The sequence below is a fragment of the Pan troglodytes genome, chromosome 17, assembly GCF_028858775.2.
Source record: "Pan troglodytes isolate AG18354 chromosome 17, NHGRI_mPanTro3-v2.0_pri, whole genome shotgun sequence".
Classification (NCBI taxonomy): domain Eukaryota; kingdom Metazoa; phylum Chordata; class Mammalia; order Primates; family Hominidae; genus Pan; species Pan troglodytes.
In genome coordinates this window covers 46462515-46482172 of record NC_072415.2, presented here as the reverse complement: position 1 = coordinate 46482172, position 19658 = coordinate 46462515, and the positions used below count along the sequence as shown (strand labels likewise).

The 19658-nt window shown below is 39.5% G+C and overlaps 1 protein-coding gene across 13 annotated transcripts in view; it reads right to left on the bottom strand.

Annotated features, from left to right (window-relative positions):
• Positions 1-19658, bottom strand: part of FHOD3 (formin homology 2 domain containing 3) — a 483155-nt gene that overhangs the window by 102878 nt on the left and 360619 nt on the right. For 10 of the 13 annotated variants that reach the window (XM_016933551.3, XM_016933549.3, XM_016933541.3 and 7 more), the window contains one exon: positions 18737-18850. The exons of the other annotated variants lie outside the window; for them this stretch is intronic. In XM_016933551.3, the coding sequence (XP_016789040.1) occupies positions 18737-18850 (114 nt within the window). The remainder of the gene's footprint in view (positions 1-18736; positions 18851-19658) is intronic. 13 annotated transcript variants of the gene reach the window in all.

The window sequence follows — 19658 nt, the reverse complement described above, 5'->3', positions numbered from 1 at the left end:
ACTTGTAACATATATAAACTACAAAGGATTAGTATACATTATACAAAAAGAACCCCTTCAAATCAGTAAGCAAAAGACAAACTACCCAGAGGAAAATGGGCAAAGGGTAATGAGCATTTTAAATGGCCAATACAGATATGAGTGATGCTCATCTTCACTAGAAATCAGGGAAAAGGAATGCAAGCAAAACCCACAGTGATATACTGTTTCACACCTATCAGACTACGGATTGACAAAAATTAATGTCTGATGACACTAACCCATTGGCACAGAATAACTCTCATACACTGCTTCTAGAAGTCTAAATTAATATAATCATTTTGGAAAAAAAACACTTAATACATTTGAAGATGTATATATCCTAAAACCTAGCAATTCCACTTCCACGTTTATCTAGAAAGTAACTTTTGCATGCATAAAGAAGATAGACATGTATGGTAAATAATTCTATATGTTGCAGTGTTTTTATTGCTTGCTAGTGGTTAATTAGAATTATACAAATACCTACAAATAAACAAAATATGGTTTGTTTTTAGAAAGGAATACTCTACATCTGTGAAAATTAATAATTAGAATGATATGAACATAGGTAATCCCCCAAAGCAAAATATATAGATAGTGAAAAGTAGACTGAAGAAAAGAAACCATATTCTATCATTTCTATGAAGTTTAAATACATGCACGGCAAATCTACAAGCTAGTGATACATGTACATTTCATAAAAACAAAACCATATCTGAGAATAACAAACACCAAATTCAGTGTAGTGATCATCTCTGGGGAAGAAGGGAAATCAAAGGGATAAGGGTTTCAATGTTATATCTGATACTCTTTATTGCTCTATAACTTTCTAGATTTATCTAAAATTTTCTGTAAGTCCTGAATATATATTTTAAAGCCATTCTATTTCTCTTAAATAAATAAAAGTCCTTCTTAGGTGGATAATTAACTTGTATATCAAATATCTTTGAAACCCCAAGCTAACTGAACATCAATAGTTAGATCCAGTTCTAGAATTCAGAAACACAACCAAAAATAGGGTAGTTTATACAGGAGAATGATTTTAGGAGCCAAATAATGTCTTCTTAGCAGCTTATGTTTTGGGGTCAGATCCTATTTTCTCATTCATCTCTACCCTGGCACATAGAAGAGCCTCACTGTCTGATGAATCAGCTAATGATTGAATAAACAGGATGCATGAAGTCAGAATAATATGTATATGCTAGTCTCCGTGCTCCCAGACCCCCAGCCTATTCTCTAAGGTATGATAAGAACCTACAGAGGAGTTTTTTGCACTAGACCCTTCCCACTGGCAACAGCTGAGTGAATTCAGGGTGGGTGCCTGCCCCAAAGGCAGCCCATCAAAAGGCAGGCTATCCAGTGGCATAGGAGGCTCCTGGCACAGAAGGCTGAGCTAATCATAGTCATGTCTCAGGGCTGTGCACTGGGAGAGAGATTGTGCATTTGAGAGAAGCAAAAGCAAAAGGGCCTGGAGGTGGGGAGGCCCTTGGTGGCCCTGTATGAGACCAAAGTGTGAGAGGATAAAATAGAGAAGGAGCCAAAGTTGTAGGGAGAAAAAAAAAAAGATGCCGACTGTATGAAGAGAGAAAGGGGGTGGCAGCAGGAAGCAAAGGAACAGAGGAGACCACGTGGGAAGGGACTGAGACATGTGAGTGGCAGAGCATCAGAGGACACAGCTAAGAACTTGCATGGCCAGGGACACCCAGCTTACCCTGATTTCTGGTGCACGGAGGTGGCCATGGAGGGTGGGGACATGACTAGCCAGCCTTCCCTAGGTGTGCAGGAGGCCTGTCCTATGGCTGACAACCCAGTGTGCTGACAATCATGGCAGTTCTTCCCTAGCCTCTCATCGCTGGGAAGACACTGAGCTCAAAGGGCCCTAAGATTCCAGGGAAAGGAAATACAGGTCAACAAAAAGTAGTATTGGCATTCAAAAATCCCCAGAAGTAACAGTACATTTCAAGTTCAATTTTTTGAGGAAAAAAATGTTACTGGAAGAGTCAAATCCAGAGCAGTGTGCATCATAGAGTATTCTCAGGTCTTCTTCTTCTTTGCATAAGAGTTTGTGACATCTTATCCCAGAACTTACTCCCAGGGGCACGTGCTTGCATGTGACAGCTTTACATGTTTGTCTTCATGTGAAGTCTCGGAGCTGCCCCAAGATGCTCCCCTCACTGTCTCAGTTAGTGTTATTTGTATTCATATTCTCCTAGCCAAGTGACAGGGGTTCCAGGAACTTCAGCTCTCACTTAGCAAGTCACTGAAACTAGAAAAAGTTTTATTGACCTCCATTTTAAGAATGCAAGAAGAACCACAAAGGGAATTTAAAGTCCAACCAGACACCTAGTTGCTGAATAAATGCATCAAAATTGACAAGCAGCTTCACCAGTGAACAGGAAGAGCCATGGGAGGCTGAAACAAGAAGATTGCTCAAGGCCAGGAGTTCAAGGCCACAGTGAGCTATGATCATGCCACTGCATTCCAGCCTGGGTGACAGAGCAAGACCCTGTCTCTCAAAAAAATAAAAATAAATTTTTAAAAGAAGGGCCTCAAGCCTGTCACAAAACTGAGGGTGGAAGAGGATCTGCAGCCCCTGGTATATAAATGTGGATTAAACCCTCAGCACTGTTTTCTAGTCATGAGGCTGTCACTGCACTGAGGCTGTGACAGAAAACACAGGTGCATCGTAAGTCAGGTGAACTTGAAAGCCAGGGCTTCAGTGTCACCAAAACTCAGGGCTCATTGTTCAGATTTCAGCACAGAAGCAATAGAAAGTTCCCTAAACCCAGTATCAGAATTTTTGACTTTCCTTCCTTTTGAAAATATACTCTGAAATCACAGTGGAAATCAATGGCAGACTGAAATTTTAGATCCAAATATTAGTTTAACACATATGTGAGGTGGAGAGGTAAAGTAAATGACTTACATTGTTTTTCTGAAAGGAATTCAGCATTTCCATTATCCAAACTTGAATAATAAAAGAATTGGTTTCAGAAAGAACCAAAATATATATATCAGAGGGATATACATATCCCTCATATATGTGTTAAACTAATATTTAATATATATCCCTCTGACATATGTATCTCAGAGAGGGATTTCTGTCCGTGAAGCAATGGAATGGAAAGAGAGCAGGATGCAACAGAAGAAAGGGGTCCTAAGGCAGCTGTGGCTACTCACTCCCCACCTGACCTTGGGTTAGCTTCAGGAATGCCCTGCAGTTCCCTCCTTCCCGCTGAGTGTGGAGGGCAGATCGAGGAACCCCGTCCAGATTCCAGGCTAAGTTCACCCATAGTCTCCAGCCATTTCTTTGTGCCTCTCCCTCTGCCTGCTCTCTGGGAGTGTTCACTACTGTCAGGGACCCAGAAAACCTACTAAGTGGTGATTAGGAATACTTTACTCAGGTTCCCACTTTTTTTGAGAGGGAGAGGTAAAGTAAATGGCTTACATTGTTTTTTCTCATAGGAATTCAGCATTATTTCCATTATACAAACTTGAATAATAAAAGGGCTGGTTTCAGAAAGAACCAAAATTACATACTTGATAATGAGAATAACTTCTTAGATTTGGAAATAAACAGTTCATTTGTTCCATAACACAATGGGGTTTTTTAATGCATAAACAGTAACCTCTCCTTTTTCTGACTTCTTGCCTTTTTAATAGAAAAGTGATTTGCCAGAAGAACGATACAAGACAACTAGTCCAATCTCCATCTTAGGTAGTTTGGAATGTCTCTTGGCTCTTAACAGAACAAACCCACTGCCCAGGCTGAGCAAAGACAACAGAGACAGATGATCAAAAGCTGAGGGGGAGATTTTCTGTCAATGACAGTCTTTCTTTTTCAATGATGAGTTGGCACTTTGTTTATCTAATTACCTGCAAATAGACTAAACATAAAACAGGAAATCTTTATAAAGATAAGGCTAAGACAAATAGGAGAGATTAAAATATACTAGATTTTTCAGTTGCACTAAGCCCAGAAAAAAAGGATTAAAAAAAGAGAAAGTACACTAGTTTCACTTTTAAAACACTTAAGAACCATTCAAAATATAATTTAAGTCTGCCAGATAGCCTGCAATTACTTCTTGAACAAAGTGAGTAACTTTAAACTCAACAGTCAGCGGGTCACTATTCTATTTGTTTATTGCACAATAAATCTTTAGCAGACGCACAGTTTCTTATAAAAATAGACACAGAATATTGCAGCAACTCCTTTAAAGAAAAAGCAGTCTTTCTCCATCCCCTTGAATCTAGGCTGAACGTGTGATTGGCTTTGGTCAATGTAGCAATCAGAAATATGATTCGATTCAAGCAGAGGCTTGAAAAGTATCTGCACACCGGGGCTTGCTCTCTTGTTGCCTTTGGGAACCCTACACCACTGCCATTTGAACAAGTCTGGGCGAGGTGGCTGGGCCATGAGGCATGGTGCCAAGCTGCCCCATCAAGTCAGCTGATAGCCAGACAATTGCTAGATATCAAGTGAGATGATCAACGACCAGCTGACTGCAAACATGAGTTAACCCAGCTCAGACCAGAGTAATTGTTCAAGGTGAGCCTGGCCAAAATTACCAACCCATAAGATCATGAGGTAAATGCATGGTTGTTGTTTTAAACCACCGTGTTTTGGTGGTTTCTTATGTAGTTAAAAGCTGACTGAAACAGGATGGGTTTTGAAAATATTTTCTCTATTTCTGTCTGAGGAAGTTGGCACTTCATTGGCGGACTCCAATAAAATCTGAAATGTTGAAGCAATTAAAGTTATCTTACAATATGACCTATTAGCAAAACTCATATACCACTGTCCCCTAAAATGTCCCCTAAGATGGCCTCCATGCCAATCAAGCCACTCACCATCTTGCTTCCCAAAGAAGTCTAGTTCCTTTGCCTAGTGGTATCTCACTTCCTCTCTACCCAAGTTCTTCAAGACACCTCCCTTGATGACCACAGTGGACACTGCTCTTTATTTCTCCAGACTCCTGGATGTGTCCTTTCGGCACATCGTCACAAATGATTGGGTCGTTCCTTCACTGTTTTGTGAATGAACATTGTTTCTGGCACAGCTTACTCCCTTGTTGCCTTTGGGAACACATCAGAAACAGTCCCTGACGCCTGCTTTTCCTCCTTCCCCCACAGCAACTGTGTCTGAGTGCCATCAATACACACTGACTGAATTTTGTTGTCTACTTCAGTGATATGAGCAATGCCACAAAAACACATGTTGTAGCAAGTGGACAAATTTATGGACAATGAAACCTATCACTTTCATGTTGCTTTTTTCTTTTGTCTCTCTTTACAGAAATTAGCTTTTCTAATAAAAGTTTCCCATAAAGTAAAAGTTGGCACACTGAACTCATCCAACTTTCTACATCTAACTGGAGTCTATTTCAGTGGTGTAAAAAGGAAAGCTCTTGGACTTCCATTTTCAGTCCATTTGGAGTAACAGGAACCAGATTTACCTGTACCTGAAACAACTAAAAATCAGACAAAATCTATGAAACAGCAGCACTGAAGAAACTGGCCATCAGATGGTGAAGGCCAGTGATTCCTGAGAGATGAAAAGCAAAGGAGGTGATCCTCATGATTGCCCTAGCTTACTGATTGGAGAACATTTGCAGGCTGTGGTGCATAAAGGGAAAACCCAGGCAGAGCCTGGAAGTCTCCCTGAGTAGAGGAGACAAAGCTGGGAGTCTAGAGAGGCCAATGGGGATAACACTGGCAGGGTAACATACCAGAAAGGGTCTATACAGAGAAAGAGAGACCTCTGTACATCTGCAGAAGGTTTCCCTCAAGTGACTAGGTGAGGATTGTTCAGCATATGCATGTAAAAAGTAATCTGTGGCCAGTGAAAGAACTATCCAAATGAATTAGAGCAAACAGTGTCTGGAAATTATATAAGGCAGAGAGTACTGCCTGTTCCCAACAGTTACAGAGAAAAACTTCATAATTCAGAGGGAACCGGTTAAAGTTTTAACAAGTGTCTTGCCTCAGTAGTGGAAATATATTGGACTAAACATAGCTCTGGTCCTGCCTAACAAAGCTAAATGTGCAAGACCTGCAAGGATCAAACTGTTTCTGAGTTAAGCCCATCCCAGAACAAAGCTCAAAAATATTTATAAGAACACAAAAACATCCAGCACCCAGCAAGATAAAATTTACAAAATATGACATCCAATAAGAAATGACCAAGCATGCAAAGAAGTACGAAAATACAAGCCATAATCAGAAGAAAAAAGTAAATTATTTGAAACCAATCCAGAAATGACACAGATGATAGAATTAGTTGGGGAGAATGATAAAACAGTTATGACTATAGTCCACATATTCAAGAAGCTAGAGAAAATATTTAACATGTTAAAATATGAAAGGTATTAAGAAAGAGACCACTTGAAACAGTAGATTGTCACCACAGAAGAAAAATAATTAGCAAACTTGAAGACACAGCAACATAATTATTCAAAATGAAACACATTCAAAATGAAGCAAAATGAAAAAAATCAACAGACCACCAGTGAACTTTGTGGAAACTTCAAATGACCCAATATACATGCTATTAGAGTTATCAAAAGAAAGGGGAGGTAAAAAGTACCAAAAATTTTTGAAGAAATAAGCACTAAGATTTTTCGCAATTTGATGAAAACTGTAAACACACAGATTCAAGAATCTCAAGTCCCAAGCGTAAGAAACATGAAAAAACTACACCAAGGCATATCAAAATCAAACTGCTAAAAACCAATGACAGAGTTAACCTTAAAAGCAGCCAAAGGAAAAAAATGATATGTTACATGCAGAGGTACAAAAATAAAAACAGAAGATTTATCATCAAAAACAATGTAAAGTAGAACAAAGTGGTGCAACATCTTTAGAGTACTGAAAGAAAAAAAAACCCTATCAACTTATAATTCTTTACCTAGCAATAACTATCTTTCAAAAATTAAGGTGAAATTTTTTTTCAGACATATAAAAACAGGAATAATTCATTATCTAGACCTGCACTAAAAGAAATGTTGGCAGAAGATAAATAATACCACGTGGCCATCTTGATTTACACAAAAATAAAAAAGAATTAGAAAAGATAATGACACAGGTAAATATAAGCCTTATTTTATTATTTAAATATATTTAAAAGATAATCAATTGTTTACAGCAGACATAATAACAATGTATTGTGGAGTTTACAACATTTTAAAGGTAAAATCCATGATCACCATAGCATAAAGGCTGGAAGAAAAAAAATGAAAGTGTGTTGTTGCAGGGTTGTTATGCTATGCATGAAATACATACTATCACTTAAAGGTAGACTATGATAAATTAAAATGTATACTATAAACCCCAATGCAATCACTAAAATAATACACTTATTGCTAATAAGGCAACAAAAGAGAGAAAATGAACTAATAAAGAATATGCAACCCCCCAAAAGGAAGAAAGAATAAAAAGATGGAACAAATAAAAAATATAAACTCAAACAAATCAATAATCACATTAAAATGGTTTAAACACTCCAATTAAAAGGTAGAGATTATCAGACTGGATTAAAAAAAAGATTCAACACTATATTGCCTACAAGAAACATAAAACCTAATTTATGTTCAAATAATAAAAAAGATATACCATATTAATACTATTTTTTTTTAAAGCTGAGGCTATACTAATACCAGATAAAGTAGACCTAAGAATCAAGTATGTTACCAGGTATAAAGGTCATTTCAAATGAAAGGAGTCAAGCCATCAGTAGGATATAACAATTGTAAATATTTATGCACCTAATAAAAGAGCTTCAAGATACGAGGGAAAACTAATAGAACAGCAATATATTTTTAAAAATCAAAATTATAGAATGCAGTTTATTATTCTCTCAGTAACAGAACAAGACAGACAAGCACTAAGGATACGGAATACCAGAACAATACCATCAACCAAATAGACATCTACAGAACATTTCACCCCAAAACATCAGGATACATATTCTTTTCAAGTTTATACAGTATATTTGCCACAGTTGATCCTATTCTGGGCTGTAAAACAAATATCAATGAATTTAAAAGTATCCAAGTCATACAACATATGTTCTCTGACCACAATTTTATTAAATTAGAAATCAGTAACAGAAAGATAGTTGGAATATCCACAAATACTTATAAGCTAAATAAATACTTTAAAATAACCCATGGGGTAAAGACTTTTTAAAAATTGACAGAGAACTTAAGAAGCATATTAAGAGAAGATAAAAACACAACATATTAAACTTTGTGGAATGCAGCAAAAGCAATACTTAGAGGAAAATTTGTAACACTGAATGCCTATATTAGAAAAGATAAAAAGTCTCAAATCAATGACCTCATCTCCTAACTGAAAAAAAAGAGCAAATTTTACACAAAGTGAGCAGAAGCAAGAAAATAAAACAAACAGAAAAACAGTATAAAAATTAAATGAAACCAAAAACTGGTTCTTTGTGGTCAAAAAAAAAATTGATAAATCTCTAGCCAGACTGATTGGAAAGAAGAGAGAGAAGACACAAATTACCAATATTAAGAACGAGAAATACGATCACTGCAGATTTTACAGATACTAAAAAAAATAATAAGGGACTATTCTGAACAATTACATTCCAATAACTTTGACAACTTAGATGAAATGGAAGAATTTCTTGAAAGACAAATCTACTAAAACTCACTGAATCGGAAATGGATGATCTGATAAGAATATAAGATAAATATCTATTAGAGGCATTGAATTTGTGGTTTTAAACTTTCCCTTGAAGAAAGCTCCAGTCTTAGATGTCCTCATGGTGAATTCTATGAAATATTTAAGGAAGAGCTAGTACTAATTCTACGCAGCCTCTTCTAGAAAGCTAAAGAGGAAGGAGTATGTTTCCCCTCATTTTATGAGCATAACTCATGTACAGCCATTGTGGAAGACAGGCAATTTCTTAAAAGCTAAACATCCACCTGCCATAAAACTTGGCGATTCTACTTTTAGTAACAACCATGCACTACTTAACATTTCAGTCAACAATGTACTACAAGATAGTGGTTCCATAGATTACAATGAAGCTGAAAATGTGCTATCACCTAGTGATGTTATAGCCATCATAACATTGTAGCACAACTACTTTTCTTTTTTAATAATGTTAGTGTAGCCTCAGTACACAGTGTTTATAAAGTCTACAGTGATGTACAGTAATGTCCTAGGCATGAACAGTAATGTTCATGCTTTCAATTCTGTAAGCTCCATTCATGGTGAGTACCCCACATAGATGTACCATTTTTTTCTCTTTCATACTGTATTTTTACCATACCTTTTCTATGTTTAGATACGGAAATACTTCTCACTGTGTTACAACTGCCTACAGTATTTGGTACAGTTACACGCTGTAAGGTTTGCAGTCTAGGAGTAATAGGCTATACCATATAGCCTAGGAGGACATCTGGGACTGGAGCTTTCTTCATGGGAAAGTTTACAACTACAAATTCAATGTCTCTATCTTTGTTTATCTTATATTAATTCATACAGATTATTTCATCTTCTGTGAGTTTTGGTAGTTTTTGTCTTTCAAGAAATTCTTCCATTTCATCTAAGTTGTCAAAGTTATTGGAATATAATTGTTCAGAATAGTCCCTTATTATTTTTGTATAGCAAAATTGCCCAACACTGCATTTCTCAGAACATAGCCTCATCATTAAGTGACGAATGACTATATTTACCCAAGAGAAATGAAAGCACATGTACATACAAAGACAACCCAAGTGTCTATCAACAGGTAAACAGATAAATTATGGTTTATGTACACAATGGAATACTACTCAATCAAAAGAAATGGACTATTGAAACACACGACAACATGAAGGAATATCAAAACAATTATACTAACTGAAAGAAGTCAACTCCCCTCAAAGAGTATATACTGCCTGATTACACTTATATAAAATGCTAAAAACACAAACGCAAATGAATCTACAATGAAGAAGCAGATCAGTGGTTGCTTAGGGATGGGGAAGGGCAGCAATAATCACAAAGAGGCAGCAGAAGATTTTTGGGGTGATGGATATGCACATTATCTCCATTGTGGTCAGGGTTTCACTGTTGTACACATACGCCAAAACTTATATGCTGTTTCTTGCATGTCAATTTTACTGCAAAAGCTGTTTTAAAAAAATATCCCTTGGTAAGTTCAAGTTAAGTAAAATCGTATTTGTGAAAGATGCAAACCTTCGATGTTTCTTATTTAAAAAGTAAATTATCATCTCTGGTAAAATATTAACAAAAGCAAAAACTAAGTTCATAAAATATCTGATACTTGAAATTAGCACTTAATTCACAAGTAGATAATTTGATATGAAGACTTAGCGGTCAAAAATAATAATAAAATGGCATTGAAATGATGCTGAGCAATGAGATCGTCCTCACAACCTGGCTATGAAATTGAGGATCACCCTGTCTAATGATACAGGAGAAGAGGTAACTCTAAGTTATGCCCAGTTGTAAAAGGCATTTGCTTGCCCTGAAAAAAGAAAAATTAAGAATCTTCCTTCATAGCTTCAGGGTCATATCCTAGCTCTCATGATGAAACCAGCAAGCCCCAGAGGCATCTCCAAGAAACAGGCAGCTTTTCTCATCACCACTGCTACAATCCTGAAGACAGCCATCATCAGAGACTGGATGTGGATTTCAGTCTCCCTCTTGCTTTCTATTCTCCAGCCTGTTGCACACACTGCTTCAGTGCAGATCTGAGCTCCTTGGCCATGGGAAGGAATAGCAGGGCTCACGCAGTGTGCTGTGGAGATTGGTCCCACATGGAGTCTCACATTACTGTGCTGGCTCATATCTAGAGCATGAAGCCATTCCTCCAGGCCCTGGCTGTTGTCATGCTTCAGCCTGTCCACTGGCCCCTTTGTAGGCCCTGACTTTGGCATACAGCAGTTCTTGCCAGTTCTCTCATTCCCTCTTAATTTCCACCCTCCATCTAAGACCAAGTGAGTCCTCCGGCCCAAAGGAGGTCAGTCCTCTCCTGTCACAGCCCCAAGTCCACCTGTTTGGCTTCACAATTTGCCAATCTCCTGGAAGCTTCCCAAAGCGCTGACTGCCACCAGCATCTCCTGTGTTACGTGGCTCCCAGGCCTTGCTGGCCAGGACCAAGGCCCATTCTTCCTTCCCATCTCCTCTCTGCTTCTTCACTCCAGGCCAACTCACTCTTCTTTTGCACACTTGCCTCTTCTCTAAATGCTAAATTGATTCCAAATGGTCTCCCATCTTTCCCAGATTTGCAAAATCCTGTTTTGAAGAAAGATATGGACTCGCTACATTTTCTTATCCCCCTCTTAACCTCCCCGCCCCCCCACCAGGCCAATCTCAGAGCAAATAGCAATTTGCCTTACATTAGTGACTCAGTTTCCCAGACCTTTTGCCAGGGGTATCCCCCACAACAACACAGCACCTGTGCTAGGCCCCCAGTTTGATTGCCTCTCTCTTTTCAGCTCTCCTATGAAGGTTCATTTTCTTCGCAGCATTCACTGCAGTGGAAACTCTTTACTTGCAGATGATTTGCTCATCTTCTGCTTCTGCCACTGAAGTGTAAGCCCTGTGAAGTCAGGGACTGTGTCTGATTCAATCGATACACTCAATAAATACTTGTTGAATGAAATATATGAGTATGTAAGACTTGTGTATCCTATATGCATAATTTCCAAAATTAACTGGAAACTCAGTATCCTTCCATTATAACAACAAAACTTATTTAGTCCTCATTACTGGGCTTTGAGGGAAGGAATGGGGAAAGAGATAGGAAAACAAACATTCAGTGATCTAGCAATATACATTTTCTTTTTTGAGACAGGGTCTCACTCTGTCACCCAGGCTGGAATGCAGTGGCATGATCTTAGCTCACAGCAGCTGCCAACTCCTGGGCTCAAGTGATCCTCCTGCCTCTGCCTCCTGAGTAGCTGCAACCATGGGCATAAGCCACCACACCTGGGGTCTCTTTGTTGCCTGGGCTGGTCTCAAGCAATCCTTCCACCTCAGCCTCCCAAAGTGCTGGGATTACAGGCATGAGCTACTGCGCCCAGCCCAGTAATACATTTTTCTGAAGGAGAAATCTCAATCTCAATCTCTCTCTCTCTCTCTCTCACACACACACACACACACCCCTTTTTGCTCTGTGATCTTTGTACAATAATGGTACAAAACTAATGTAGCAAGTGACAACTGGAAACCATGGCAAAGATGGGAGTAGGAATGGTGGGAAAAAGTCAAGTCAGATCTAAAACATGTGTGGGAGAAAGAATCTCCAGTACCTGCTGAGGACCCACAGTCCCGCAGCACAGCATAGCCCAGGTTCCCTAGGGCCCACAGTCACTTTGTGAACCTACCATTAGCGAGCCAGACCCCGCTCTGAACTTACTGCATCAACAGAACCAGTGCTTCTCTTGCGTGCTTTGGAGGTAACGCAATCAATTAATAAGGACCACATTTAGCCTTACAGGGACTCTTATTGTTTGTAACAAGACTGCTGTCAGTAACTAGTGGCAGGCAAGTGGGAAGACTGCTTCTGCGCAGTCCAAGGAGAACACAGCATCTTTGAATGGTGGGGAATCAGACCACATTTGTACTGTTTGTTTCCTACTGGCATTTGTGGACTGGGTGCCATTAACTGTGTCACATAGAAAAACAATGTCCTTTATCCCATTATTTTATATTCTATTTGGGATTTTCTCAGAGAAGTTTGTTTTTTAAAAATGTACTTTAATCAACCAATTTAATTTTTTTAAAAACTAGAACTCCATTGCACAGTGTGGCTCTCAATTCCACTGACAATTTTTTTTTAAGTATTGGGTTGACCAAGTGATAGAACACAGCCAGCAAGCATCTGGGATCCAGCAAAACACCCAGATCACATATCCACAAAACACAGTCATTCAAAAACCCAAGTAGAACTTCAAGGCACATGTAGATGACTAGTGAGGTCAGGGCAGGAAATGATAAAAGCCAAAGCAGACAAGAATGGGAAGACACAAGCATGTGGATTCATAGGGAATAGACAGTCCACTTGGAATTGGCAACAAAGATGAAGAAGGCACAGGTACCCACAAGTTACACACAGGGTGGTAGTCAAAAGGCAAGCCTGGCAGGCCATCACTGGAAGAACTACAGTAACTGCCAACAGGCAGGAAATGCATGGAAACAGAAACCTGAATTCTGAGGGAGGAGTCTCCATAAACATGGTGGAGATAGGTGTTCAAGGGGATCACAGCAAGTGAGATTCCCATAAGAGAGAGCTTAAGCTGGGAGAAGCCACCACAGAAGCACAGAAGGCTTCCACTTTCCCAGCTTCCTAAAATATGACTGTTCTTTACTATAGCACTGTCAGTCACTGTACACAACCTCCTAAAAGCAGATGATGCAATAATAGGACTGTTCCATGGCAGCACATGACACAGTTGTATTCCAGTGACCATGAAGAAAGTGGTAAAGCCAAAAACTGGGAGGAAGGAGAGCTCCTGAGAGGTCAGCGTGGCTGATCAGGGAAGGCTGACAGCAGGAAGAGGGGAGATGCTCCTAAGAACAGTTTGAACACACCGACGCATAAACAAACCTCCCTTCCTGTTAGTATCTGACACATGGTAGGGAAACAAAGGGTTATTCAATACATGTTGTTGAATGTATGAAAAAGCTGAAGTTGGACCTCTGCCTCATACTATTTGCCAAAATAATTTCCAGATAGATAAAACATTTAAATGTGACAAAATGTAGCTACAGAAGTACTAGAAGAAACCAGGAGAAAAAAGGCTTTCTTCAGTAGGAACACAAAATCATGAAAATAGAAAAGATTTACTCATGAAATTGAATGTTTCTACATGGTAAACACACAATAAATGAAGTAAAAAAGAACAATGAGAAAAATGATTGCTACTCTTATCACAGTTTATAAAGAACTTCAATAATACAATGAGAAAAAACAACTCAATGACCCTCATATGAGGCATCTAAAATGGTCAAAGATATAGAAGTAGACAATAGAATGATGGTTACCAGGGGATTGAGGAAAGAGGGATATAAGGAGTTATTATCTTATGAGTATAAAGCTACAATTATAGAAGTTCCAGAGCTCTCCTACATAACATAGTGCCTATAGTTAATAATAACATATTGCCCACTTAAACATTGTTAAGAGGGTAGATCTCATGTTAAGTATTCTTACTACACACACACAAAAGGTTATGTCCTTTATCCATCCCTTATTATCCATTATTACTCCCTAACAAGATGTTGTTACTTATATCTGGGTTTATAATCTTACAGGAAGTAGGAAGAACTCTGCTGGGACAACTATGAGAAAGACAATTCCCAAGATCTTCTAAGGGCTCTTGACATTAATCTGAAAAACAGCCATGTCAGTGTCATTTATAGTAAACAATGGCATTATTACAAGTGGAAAAGAGAGCAGAATGCATGGTTAAAGTGCATATGATCCTTCGGGTTTCAGCACAGCATGTCCACAGAGAAATCCTCTCTGGCGTCCTAAGTATGGGCCTGAGGTTCCTACAACCTCTTCCCACTGAGCACTCACAGTGCAGGATAGGCTTACTCTAGGTGGCCTCTCTAGTCCCAGAACAAGGACTGTCTTAGGGTACCTTCAGTCCCAGGGCTTGGGCATACTGTTTCCTCACATTGACAAGGCAAGCCTCCAGCCACCATTTATGAGAAAGTCCACAAGATGGAGATGTCACTACAGGGAAGGGAAGAGGATGGGCCCGGCCTTTCCCAAAGCCTCACAACCACATATGCGCTTGAGGTGTGCTTGTTTGCTTGTTTGTTTCATTTGAATACTTGAACACAAATGGTTCAAATATTCCTGTAGTTTTATTTTCTTTCACAAAGAAAACATTTAGAAATTCTCTGCTCAAAAAGTACATTTTCAAAAAGTGAAGTGTTTTAAAAGTCTGCTTTCATTAAACAGTTGCATCTTGTATTCCTGAGGGCCTTTGCAGATAGTTCTGGTTTTCTCGTTTTGTTTTGTTTTCTCTTAAGTTCCAAACTTCATGAAAATATTACTCTGTTTCTAAAAGAGAGCCCTATTAACAAAGCTATAATAGGAGATATGGAGATGGATTCATTTTAATATCCTTGACTTAATTTTCCATATTGTTTCTTCAGCACTTCCTTCCTATGTCAATTTATCATTCCAAGTTTTATCAACATCTAACACATGAATATACTTGTGGGGGAAGACATGGAAAACTCCAAGCTCATGACAATGTCCATTTGTATTTCCAAAGTGGGCCGAGGTGCCTGAAGGGTGTTTTAGTTGGCCTGATTATCCCAGGACTTCAGTGAAGTAGTCTTGTTTCCAAATCAAGGGAATGAAGTTCTAGAACTTCCTAGTATTGTACAGGGCTCAGGCACAATGTTTATTAGTCAGGGGTATGATCACAGAAGACGTGGGTCCTCATTGCAGAAATGTAACCATTATTGATAATATAGTTCCTTTTTGGTTTTAATAATATATGTATATATAAAACATACCAACCATAAATCTTACAAATTCTACTAAAGTATATATACCTCAGTAAAAATAATCACACATCTTAATGGGCAAAAAATACTAGCATAGGTGAAATTAGATTATGGGTGATATCCAAAGAATTCAGTTGTCAAATATGAAAAAGAAAAAAATCAAACTATATAAAAATGTCTATTATCATAAGTGCAACTGATGTAATATTCTTGGGCGATAGTGCACAAGTATGATTTGGAGTTAGAAGATCCTCTTATTTCTTTTTTTTTTCCCCCCACTTACAAAACATAAGTAAAGTGGTAACACAGCCAGGTCCAGTGGCTTCCTGGTCTTAATAAAACTGCACATCTGATATGTCAAATGATTCATCATATGTTTTTTCAGAGCCACACAAGGTGACAGTGAAAAAGACAAGCAAATGTAAAGGAGGTGATAGACTCTTAGAAGCTACCTTACTCGCTCATGGATAGAGTGGATGGTAAAGAAAACCAAGTTCCTACAGCAATAGTGTACTGTAAGAAGGAAAGGAACTTAGAAGAGTCACCCCACCACTGCTGTTCCCCAGTGACCCCATCCCAATGCCAGGCTCTCTGAGGGATTTAACTCCAGAGCCTTCTTCAAGCCAAGGACTGCTGAGTCCACACCTCCCCAGGGCCTCTGGAACATCTCCCTGGATGTCAGACAGGCTCCTTGGACCACGCATGCCCCAGGCTGGAAGTCTCCACCCAATTTGCTTTTCTTCCAGTATCGTCCCAGTTCCTTGTTTCTAACATCCATACACTCGTGCAAGCCTGAACCTCTACTCATTTTGCGTCTCCTCTTACCCTCCAGGCGGCAGCCAACTCTGCCAAACCTGCTGCTCCTGGCAAGTCTCACAGCCACTGCCATGTTGGGCACGGTCATCTCTTTGGACTCTGACACTGACTCGCGGCAGCCCTTGTTCCTGCAGCCTCACCCCAGTGGCTTGTTCTATGCTACTAACAAATTAGAATTGGTTGCCTCCTGCCTCCTGTCTCCTGTTTCCAAACTTGAACAGCTCCAGTGGTCTCAGGATAAAGTCCAGCCTCTTCCCCAGGATGTTCAAGGCACTCTGGGATCCAAGTCTTTTTTTTTTTTTTTTTTTTTTTTTTTTTTGAGACAGAGTCTCACGGTCACCCAGGCTGGAGTGCAATGGCACAATCTCGGCTCACTGCAACTTCCACCTCCCAGGTTCAAGTGATTCTCCTGCCTCAGCCTCCTGAGTAGCTGGGATAACAGGTGTGCACCACCACACTCGGCTAAGTTTTGTATTTTTAGTAGAGACGGGGGTTCACCATGTTGGTTGGGCTGGTCTCAAACTCGTGACCTCGTGATCTGCCCACCTCGGCCTCCCAAAGTGTTGGGATTACAGGTGTGAGCCACCGCGCCCAGGCTCTGGGATCCAATTCTACCATTCCTGGTTTAACTGCCCACCCTCCTTATCCCCAGGGGCACTTCAGCCAGTCCAGGCAGAGAAGGAGACACAGACAGGATCCTTCAGGATCCTGGATCTTCTAGCCCAAACCTGGACCTGGGATTCCAGTGGCAGAAAAGCAGGCAGAGGCTAGGGCTTCCCTTTCAGAACCTGGGAAGAACATCCAAGCCCAGGGCTTTGGTAATCTTGTGGGCCACATGGACCCCTGTCTGTATAACTTTATAACTTCACAGACCTCCAAAGTGTTCCCAAGCAGTGAGCAGCTAAGTCACCCCATCCTTCCATCAGTGTTTACTGTGGCTCTACTATTGCCAGGCCCCAGGCACTGTAGGGAACACACCAATGAACAGAGCCTGGTTCTAGTCCCTGAGGAGCTGGCAGCCTGGCAGGTGCAAGATGTGCAACGTCATATCAGTCTGACTCCAATATTACTCACTTTGGCCCCAAATCTTACATCCCATTTGACAAGGGTCATCTGTATGGTGACCTCTTCAGGACTACAGGTAATTTCAGCTAATTCCAACAGGAGGTGCCCTAGGGTAAAGGACAGACAGGTAATGGTGTCTTCGGGGTAATCAAATGGTTACCTTATTATCAAGACCTAACTTAGCCCGAGTGTGCTCAGCCCAGGACCACACTGGACTGTGGAATCTGAGAGCTTGACACCGTAGGAGCTACATGCCATCTTAGAAGTTAACAGTGACATGTGACTAGGCAAACCCCACTGGACCTCCCTTCCTCCCGGGGCTTAAGGTCTTGCCTGCTCTCAACCCAACCAAACCTCCAATCACCAGCAGCACTCGGCAAAACATACTTCAGAATACACATAGAAGAGGATCTAAATGTGGAACGCAGGTTGCTTTAAATTTGGGATTTGAGGCAAGTGATCTCTGATGTCGCTCATGTCTAGATTCCTGATGAATGAGGAGCTGCTAGAAGTTACATGCTATCATCTCCTACACTAACAACTTCCACCAGATACACATGGTGGGCTTCACACAGCACTCCCGAGTGGACTTTTGTTTGCTCATCAAAATCACCCTCTAAGGTATGGGTTGATGTAATTGGCATTTACTCTCAGGGATTAAATAACTTCCAAGTGAGTGAGCTGGAATCCTAACCAGTCTTCTCTAACTCAGCACTCTTGCCATGTAAGGGTAACTTTCTAACTGTTCTAAAATTACAGGTCTTACCTTTCCCTTGTAAACACATCCTTGGGCAATCATTTGCTTCTGGGAGTCATAATCAGTTAATTTCTGGTGGTCTAATACTCTTGCCAAGTTAAATTCCTTCCATGTACCCATACAATTCTTTTCTCTTCTGGTAGGTCCTGGATTAATTATACAGCACCTTAATGGGCCCACTACTTTCTGATTTACATAGATTTAATCATTCAATGGTGAAAACTGATGTGTATATAACAAATTGCAGAGCTTATGTAAAATCTAGAACAGTTTTTAAGGAATGAATCAAAACATTCACACAAATATTTTAGAAGACATTTTTATACTTTCTATGGAAAGTGTGTAGGGGGATGAGACGCTAATATTAAAATATCACCTCTAATAAAATATTTGCTTAGTAAATAGTGTGAAAGAAAGAGAAAATATTCCTGGCTTCGGACAATGTTCTGTAAAGGAAAATACTTCATGTTATGTCTTTTATTTATATTTTTCCTTTAACCACACTTAACCAAATTGATTCCCCTCACTTGAGGACTGTGAAGCTATCAGCGTGCTTGTCGAACTCACCTTTCCAACCTGGCCTCCTGTGGGGGTGACACGGATGATGTGGGGGTGGTGGGCACACTGGATCCAGATGAGGGTCTTGAGGAGTGATAAGAGTTATTGCCAAAATTGCTGTATCTAAGAAGTGCAGAGGTTTAAGTTGGGGGAAAAAGGATAGAGAAATAAGTACAAGTCAGTAAATAAGACTTAGCAAACCATTTTAATTTTTGCAAGAGAAACAGGTCTGGAAATGCTACCACTGTTAGTGGTAATTCTACCTAAAGAGGTTTGTTCCCTGTTTTTTTCTGTTAATTTCTCATAAGAGGAGTTTCCCAAAGTCTAAAACCATTAGGCAGCAAGATTTATGACAAAGGGTTTAAATAAAATCCTAACATTTCCTGTTTTTTAAAATGTACGTTAAAATTATTTGCTAACATAAATTAAAAATCCAAATCAATTTCACTTGAACCATGAAGATTTTTCTTGCCTCACATGGTGGCACAATTAGTGTTAATTCCATCACAGGTCTGTAAGAAATACCATATGGTTGGCTAAAGAAACATCTTATTTAAAATTCCACTTTAGTATTTCCATATCAATTTCACTGATTAAATGTAATCCCATCACATGTTCAGTGATTGAGGATAAACTGTCCCCAGGCTTTCTGGACTGGCCTGCTCCTTAGAGGTGCATATATTCATGTTTTCATCCAACATTTCCCCTGAACCAAAATTACAGCCATGAGGTTTACATGAGATTTGATGATTTTCCAGACATGTATGACAAGTTAAATTTCAAGATTTGTAAAATTCTAGATTTCTGTTTTTCAGACTAGACGTCCTTTAGCAGACCATATTTAGGTATCATCACTCGGAGCACTCCCAGAAAACAAATCATCATCTGATGCCCTTGCATGGGCTCAGACACTCAGGATTACTTACAAATA